Raw genomic sequence first — 8,611 nt, forward strand, 5'->3', positions numbered from 1 at the left:
ATCTCAGACTCAGTACTAGGGCTTTGTGTCTTACTCAATCTGGCGTTACTCTGGATGGGTAACTCTCCTTTCTTGGAGTTATGCATGTTGAACCTTTTCAACAATTCGTCCACATAGGTGCTTTGACTAAGTCCAATTAGTCTTTTACTCCTGTTTCTCAAAATCCTTATCCCTAGGATATAGGCAGCTTCTCCAAGGTCCTTCATAGCGAAACACTTCCCAAGCCAGGACTTTACTTCCTGCAGGGTTGGGATGTCATTTCCTATGAGTAGTATGTCATCCACATACAGTACCAAAAAGCTGACTATACTCCCACTAGCCTTGATATAGACACAAGATTCATCTTCACTCCTTGAAAAGCCAAATTCTTTGATTTTCTCATCAAAGCAAAGATTCCATCTGCGAGGTGCCTGTTTTAATCCATAAATGGATTTCTCGAGCTTACACACTCTACTGGGGTACTCTGTACTGACAAAACCCTCTGGCTGAACCATGTAAACATCTTCAGCCAACTTTCCATTAAGGAAAGCGGTTTTGACATCCATTTGCCATATTTCATAATCATGAAATGCAGCAATGGCTAACAGAACCCTAATAGACTTAATCTTGGCCACGGGTGAAAAGGTCTCATCATAATCAACTCCCGGAGTTTGAGAATAACCCTTTGCAACCAGTCGTGCCTTATAAGTGTGTACATTACCATCCATGTCGGTCTTCTTCTTGAAGATCCATTTGCACCCAACTATCTTACGATCAGGTACATTGTCAACCAAGTTCCAAACTTGATTGTCATACATGGACTGTATCTCGCTATCCATAGCCTCTTTCCATTTAGCAGCCTCAGGGCCTGCCATGGCTTCCGTGTAGCTGTTAGGCTCATCCAGATTTACCAGTGTGTTATCATTGATAAGTGTCTCACCTTATGCAGTAATATGAAAACCATAATAATGCTCAGGTGCATTCCAAACTCTGGTGGAACGCCTCAGAGTTATAGATTCTTCAGTCGGCTCAACAGGAGTTTCCTCCTCAGGTTGAGGGCTAGGGTTTGAGGTTCCTTCACCACTTGACTCTTGAATTTCCTCAAGGTCAATTTGCCTCCCACTGTCTCCTTGGCTCATGAATTCTCTCTCTTGAAAGAATCCTCTTCTTGCTACAAAGACCACATTATCACTGGGTCTGTAGAAGATGTAACCAAAGGATTTATGTGGGTAGCCGATGAAAATACACCTTTCGCTTCGGGGTTCAAGCTTATCGTGAGTCTCGCGTCTCACGAAAGCCTCGCAACCCCAAATCTTGATGTGGTCTAGATTGGGAACTTTTCCAGTCCACACCTCGTGAGGTGTTTTGGCAACCTTCTTTGTAGGGACTAGATTAAGGATATGGGCGGCAGTCTCTAAGGCATGCCCCCAAAATGAGATCGGTAGCGAAGCTCGACTCATCATGGAACGAACCATGTCCAACAAGGTCCGATTGCGCCTCTCAGCTACACCATTCAACTGTGGTGTCCTAGGAGGTGTCAATTGTGAGATAATCTCACATTCCTTAAGATAGTCAAGGAACTCAGTACTAAGATACTCACCACCACGATCGGATCGAAGCATCTTAATGTTCCTGCCCAACTGATTCTCCACTTCTTGCTTAAACTCTTTGAATTTCTCAAAGGTTTCTGACTTATGCTTGATTAGGTAGACATATCCATATCTACTAAAATCATCAGTAAAAGTCACATAGAACCGATTAGCATCTCTTGTGGCGGTTCTGAAGGGTCCACACACATCCGTGTGTATGAGGTCCAACAAACCTTCACCCCTAGCACAAGTGCCAGTAAAAGGTGACTTTGTCATTTTACCAAGCAAACAAGATTCACAACTATCATCTGACTTTAGGTCAAATGACTCCAAGACTCCATCCTTTTGGAGTTGGCCTATGCGTTTCTTGCTTACATGTCCAAGACGACAATGCCATAAGGATGCTTTATCTAAGCTAGTGGAAGAGTTAATACACAATACATTATTTCCTAGATTATCTACAACAGATACAGTTTCATACACGCCATCACAAGGTAATGCTTTAAAATAAAGAACATTATTAAAGAAAGCATCAATACTACCATTATTATTATCAAAATAAAAGGTAAAACCTTGTTTATACAATGCATGAAAGGAAATAACATTTCTTGCCATTTCTGGCGAATAATAACATTTATTCAAATCTAATGTAAACCCACTATTTAGCACTAAGGAATAAACTCCTATCTTGGTGACAGGTGAAGCTTTCCTGTTTCCCATGATCAAGTTTATCTTTCCCTGCTCCACATTCTCACTTCTTTTTAGTCCCTGCAAATCACAACATATGTGAATACCACAACCTGTATCAAGGACCCAAGACTTAGAATGAGGTGAGTTATTAGACAATATAGTGTATATACCTGCATGGTTGGGTTTTACTTTCCCATCCTTCAAATCTTGCTGGTACTTTGGGCAGTTTCGCTTCCAGTGCGACTTTTCATGGCAATAGAAGCATTCAACCTCATTAGGGTTAGCAGAAGGAGTGACAAAACCTTTCTTGGTTTTGCTTGAAGAGGAGCCTTCAAGGGTCTTACCCTTGGTACCCTTAGAAGGGTTCTTTCTCTTCTTCCCTTTGCATGCCCGATTGCCAAGACATTGGCCGCAGTTGGAGTAGGAGTAGGAGTAGTAACAACCGACTTACCCTTTAGACCACTTTCGGCGGTCTTCAAGAGTCCTTGAAGTTTGCTGAGGGTGACTTCTTCCTTGTTCATGTGATATGTCATGCGGAATTGATCATAACACGATGGCAAGGAGTGCAAAATGATGTCTATTGCTAACTCCTCAGGGAAGTTCACATTCAGCTTTAGTAAACGGTCCACATACCTTTGCATTTTCTGCATGTGGCCCGTGATGGGTTCACCATCCTTCATTCGGGTTGTTATCATGGAGGAGATTATTTCATATCGCTCTTGACGAGCACTTTAATGGTAGCGGTCCATCAAGTCCTGGTGCATCTCAAAAGGATAATAGTCCTCATAGGACTTTTGGAGCTCGGTTGTCATGGTGGCCATCATGATGCATGCCACTTTTGTAGCATCTCTTTCATGTACCCCATATTCAGCAAGCTCTTCAGGAGTAGCAGTTGGCTCGGGTACCTTCAGCTCCTTGTCGAGAACATATTCTTTGTTCTCATACCGAGTGACCATCCTGATGTTTCTGATCCAATCTGTAAAGTTGGACCCATCAAAGATGACTCTCCCACAAAGATTCATGAGAGAGAAGGAGCTAGTAGGGTTTGAGCCAGAAGAGGGATGCCGTAATCTAAGCTATAAGATATTTGAAGGTAGGTGAATGACGATTCACCAATTTCCATCATGAAAAACGAAATATTTAATTAGGTTTTAATTGGTTTACAAACTCCTAGATTCTTTGAGATTCGAACTTTCTTCAATGGCATGTTTCAATCTCGAGTGTGCCCTTCAAGTTTTGTGACTGGGATGCCGAGGATCACAAAACAAGGTGTGAAGTAACCATGCAAATTACTTGGTACCCTTAATGTATTACCCCTCAATCGATGTGCCGGTTAACCATACACGCTCCATCGATACTATGATAAACATTAAGTCACCCTTTACCTACCTTGTTAAGTTCAAGTTAGTGTGCCGGTTAACCACACACGCTCCACTAACGACTTAAACAAAGTGTAAAGTGTAATTTCATGGATTAGCACCTTATTCACATTTTCCTAAAATAACTAAGATTGGGAATTCAATAAAGTTTAGTTACTTTAGTATTATCATTATACTTTTAATGAGAATTTATAAGTCCTTGTCCTACCCGTTCGGCTAACGACCCTCCACCGATCAAGGAAGCGGTGGGTGAGAGTGGACACCCATTAAGTTGCCATTTTATAGGCAACAACCTTATACCCCCCCTTATAGACCGGCTTCGTGAATGAGGCGTACTAGCGGTAAGACGACTTGATCTTGTACATATATAAATATTATTAAACTTATAATATTATAAAGTATAAAGGTTGAATTTTAACTTTTAAAATTCTAGGGGTTGGAACTAAAGTTTTTAATATGACTTTACATGTTCCAAAACTTGAGGGCAAGTTTTGTAAACTTTCAAAACTTTTCATTTCTCATAACTTATGAGTTAATGGTTATTAAAAATGAAGACTCTTCATTTTTTGTAACCTATGTGTTCTTTTAATGGTTATTTATAAATGTGACTTTTGGTTATCCATAACTTAAGAACTAGTTATGGACTCCATTAAAACACATAAAGATCAAGAATTAATCTAATCAATTATTAGCACATAATTTCTATGATCTTCTAAACTCATATGTTTATGAATGTTCATATCAAAAATTTCAAGAATCGTAAGTACATATACAAAACTTGAAATTTTGATACGAGCTTTTGAACAAAACTTCGATTTTCAAGGTTTTTTTTTTTTTTTTTTGCATCAAGTATCAAATAAACAAACCAGACTTTGATACCACTGATGGGTTTTCAGAGCATTCTAACACTCCTATGGTGTAAATGCAACCCTAGAAACCTTGGATCTATGTTTGACTATGATACATGCAAATAATTATTTTCCAAGGTTCTTATCCTATCTAGCATGGCATGGGGAACTTGAATCAAATAAAGCTAGTAGAATTACTTACCTTGTAGTTGTAGTTGATTGCTTGGAGTTTTAGAGCCTAGCACCAATAGTGTGGATGCCTCAAATGGAAATCACAAATCACCACAAACTTGGAACTTTGAGAGAATAGTAATCACCTTCTTGCAATCGGCCCTCTTACTTTACTCACCACAACTCATGTGATTTCAAGAACCAAAGCCTCCTTTATATAGTGTGGTGAATTAGGGTTACATTCATGTAAACCCTAATACCCATGTCTTTTCATTTCCATGAGATCCATGGGTTAAAGCTCCATGGAGTATCCATGGACTTTCCATGCAAGCCTAGCCCATTCCAAATAAGCATTAGCCCACACTATATAAATACAAGAGCCCATATTTAATTAGTCATACTTTTGATCTCTAAATTAATTCTAGATTAATTATAGATCAATACTAATTAAATAATATGATTTTATATTAATATATTAGGACTTATAATATATTAATAAATCATAATTTATACTATTCTCAAACGATTATCCATAAATTGTTCGGGTGAAGTGCAACCCAAATGGACCATGTCGGGTCGGGTCAAGTGCATACCAAATATAGTTATGGACTTAGACACTATATCCAACAAAAAGACCAACCCATCTTGATCTTAACTTCCCTGATATCAACTTGAACTTCGAGTGGTAAAGAAGCACTTTTTCTCCTTGTGTAAAAGTCTTCTGGGAGATCATTTTGTCATGATACGCCTTTGTCTTTTCTTTGTAATTCATTTCACTTTCATATGCATCATTTCTGATCTCCGCTAGCTCTTGAATGTCTGGCTTCCTTTTGTTTCCCGCCACATCTTCATTCAAGTTGAATTTCTTTACAGCCCAAAAAGCTTTGTGCTCGAGCTCAACACGAAGATGACATGGTTTTCCAAACACCAGCCGGTATGGGGACATACCAATGGCGGTTTTGAAAGCAGTGTGGTATGCCCATAAGGCATCATCCAGCCTTATACTCTAGTCCTTGCGGTTTGGATTGACTGTTTTCTCCAAAATGCTTTTGATTTGCCTATTTGAGATCTCTGCTTGCCCATTGGTTTGGAGGTGATAGGCTGTTGAGACTTTATGAGTCACCCCATACATTTTCAAAACGGTTTCAAGCATCCGGTTGCAAAAATGAGTCCCATGATCACTTATGAGAGCCTTTGGAGTGCTAAACCGGGAGAAAATATGTGCCTTAAGGAAATCCACCACAACTTTGGAATTATTAGTATGGGTGGCCTTGGCCTCCACCCATTTGGACACATAGTCCACCGCCAACAAGATATATGAACAACCAAAAGAAGGCAGAAATGGTCCCAAGCTCTAGCGCTTCCCATTCACCACATTAATTAACCAATACAAGCTCTTTGATTAACCCTAAACTTACTAACCTAATCTAAACAAGCTCTTAGAATTAGATTAAAAGATTGCATTAAGCTTTATGTGAATGTTCCCAACAACACCCAATACTCCTTACAAGCTCGGGAGTGTATGAGTGTGTGAAAAAGATTTACACTAAATTCATTCAATGGAAATCAATTTAATGCTTTTTACTTAGTCCAATTCTCAAAACAATTACAGAATTTGCAAAATGGATAATTTGAATGACCTAACCCTAATTCAATAAGAATCAAAATTAGAATCATACATTCGATTAAAGCAAAATAAATTTCACTAGATAGAAATTAAAAGAAAACATCAAGTCATATGATTGAAATCACAACCAAGAAGTCAAAACATGAAGTTGGAGAAACTTGGGTTCTAGCCACACATGGCTAGAACAAAATCACAAGTTGTAAAGATGGAAATGATGTGCAATTACAACTTAAAAATAAGAGAAATAATGTTTCCAAATGATAAATGATCAAATCGTTGCCAAAACCTTCGAAATTCCCTCACCAATAGTGCTATGATATGATGTGTCTCCCTAAAAATGACCCTAATCCTGTAATATGAAAGATAGGAAAACTGTCAAAAGGCAGTTTTTGGGTCGAACATGACCCGTGTCAAAATAGGCTAAACTGACACGGGTTGTGTTCAGCATGGTCAACACGGCCCGTGTTAAAATAGGCTAAACTGACACGGGTCGTGTTCAGCATGGTTAACAGCTTCTTATTGGTCAAACACGCCCATGTCCATTTTTTATTGCAAATCCTACATGACCCGTGTACTCCTCTGACTCCGAATCCAAACTTGATTTTTCCAACTTTTCCGCTCTTTGCCCGATCATCCCGAAATCTTCACCAATGCTTCCCGGCACCACCCAAAGCGCGTTCTAACATCCTTTTTACCTGAAAAGAACATGAAAGCGTGCAAATTGAACACATAGTCCACCGCCAACCGGTGATCAACTCCTTCTCTTCCTTATTCGATAGTTTATTTGATTTGATGACCGGTTGGGTGCCCTCCTTCTCGATATGTATATTCTTTAAAGGTTTCGGTGGAGTTTTTGATCCTAAATCTTGTGCTTGTTCCACCGGTGGAAAGGGTTTTACTTTGGTTGTAGGTGGCGTGGACTTCATTTCATCAATCCTCATATGCTTCTTGTCATCAATAAACTCCAAAATCTCCAGCACCTCATTATTTTTATCGTACTCCTTTGCAAGTTCTTTGGCTTTGTTCCTGTCTAGTTTTCGTGACAAAACTAACTCTAGAAATTCATTGTTAGAGAAGTTTAAACCTTTTTTTGTTGAGGGCTGGATCATATTCACAAGATTGACAGATTGAACATCGGAAGGAACCTTTTTTGCTTCATTAATATGGAAGTTGATAACTTCACCATCAAATTCCATAGTTAAAGTTTCGTTGTAGACATCAATTTTTGTTTTAGAAGTTTTAAGAAAAGGTCTACCCAAAAGTATGGAACTTGAACTTGGAGAGTCATCATCTCCCATATCTAGAACATAAAAATCAGCCGGGAAAACAAATTCATTGACTTGCACTAACACGTCTTCTAGTACACCTTTTCGGTGTACTATTGACCGGTGGGCAAGTTGGATGATCACACCGATTTTCCTTAATGTTCCTACACCAATTGATTTAAAAATAGAATATGGTAGTACATTTATGGACGCACCCAGATCGAGCATGGCTCAAGGTACATAAAGATTCCCCAATTTGCAAGGCACGGTAAAGACACCGGGATCCTTTCACTTTGGGGACATCGTCTTTTGCAAAACCACAGATACATTTTCCCCGACTATTATAATTTGGTTTCCTTTTATTTTCTTTTTAGATACACAAATATCCTTAAGGAATCTTGCATATCTAGGTACCTGCTTGATGGCCTCGAGGAGTGGGATGTTGATTTGAACCCTTTTGAACATTTGCATGATATCACTCTCCTCTCGTTCTTTCTTCGTGCTCTTTAATCTTTCGGGAAATTGAGCAGGTGTGGCTTTAGATTCAGCGACGAAGGGCTTCTTTTCGGTTGTTTTATCTTCCTTCTTCTCTTCTTTGGTTGCGTCTTCAACCACTATTTCTTCTCCATCTTGATCAACCGACACTTTTGGACCATTGTAACTCTTTCCACCTCTCAATGTGATGGCACACATGTTGTGCCTTGGGTTCGTTTCAGTTTGGGCGGACAACTTTCCTTGAGAGTCTAGTTTGCTTACGGAAGTAGCAAGCTGTGAAAATTGTTGCTCTAAGTTCTTTATGCTTGCTTTTTTTTTTCTTGTTGTAAAGCTTCTATACTAGTTGCCAAAATCTTCACTTTGTCCTCTAAGGACATACTTGATGAACCCGCTTGTTGTAGAAGGTGTTGTGGCTTCCTTGGCTAAAAGTTTTGTGGTGGAAAAGGTGGTCTTTGTTGCTATTGATGTGCTTGACTTGGTTGATAGCTTCCCTGGTGATTTCCCCCCCCCCCCCAACCTTAATTGTTGTTCCATCTTTGGTCACCCCGAGGCTGATCGGATCCTATTT

The 8,611-nt window shown here is 39.4% G+C and overlaps 1 protein-coding gene across 1 annotated transcript; it reads right to left on the bottom strand.

Moving 5' to 3' along the window:
- Positions 1-5,266: 5,266 nt before the first annotated feature.
- Positions 5,267-5,602, bottom strand: LOC145121028 (uncharacterized). Its single transcript, XM_079056814.1, has one exon. It carries the CDS (start codon positions 5,600-5,602, stop codon positions 5,267-5,269), a length of 336 nt encoding a protein of 111 aa, XP_078912940.1.
- Positions 5,603-8,611: the final 3,009 nt, after the last annotated feature.

This window comes from Lactuca virosa, chromosome 1 (assembly GCF_052849685.1).
Source record: "Lactuca virosa cultivar CGN04683 chromosome 1, Lactuca_virosa_CGN04683_v6, whole genome shotgun sequence".
Taxonomy (NCBI): Eukaryota; Viridiplantae; Streptophyta; class Magnoliopsida; order Asterales; family Asteraceae; genus Lactuca; species Lactuca virosa.

What these genes read in the sequence shown, in the direction of transcription:
- LOC145121028 (XM_079056814.1), bottom strand. Translation starts at nt 5,602, where the DNA reads ATGTCCCCATACCGGCTGGTGTTTGGAAAACCATGTCATCTTCGTGTT.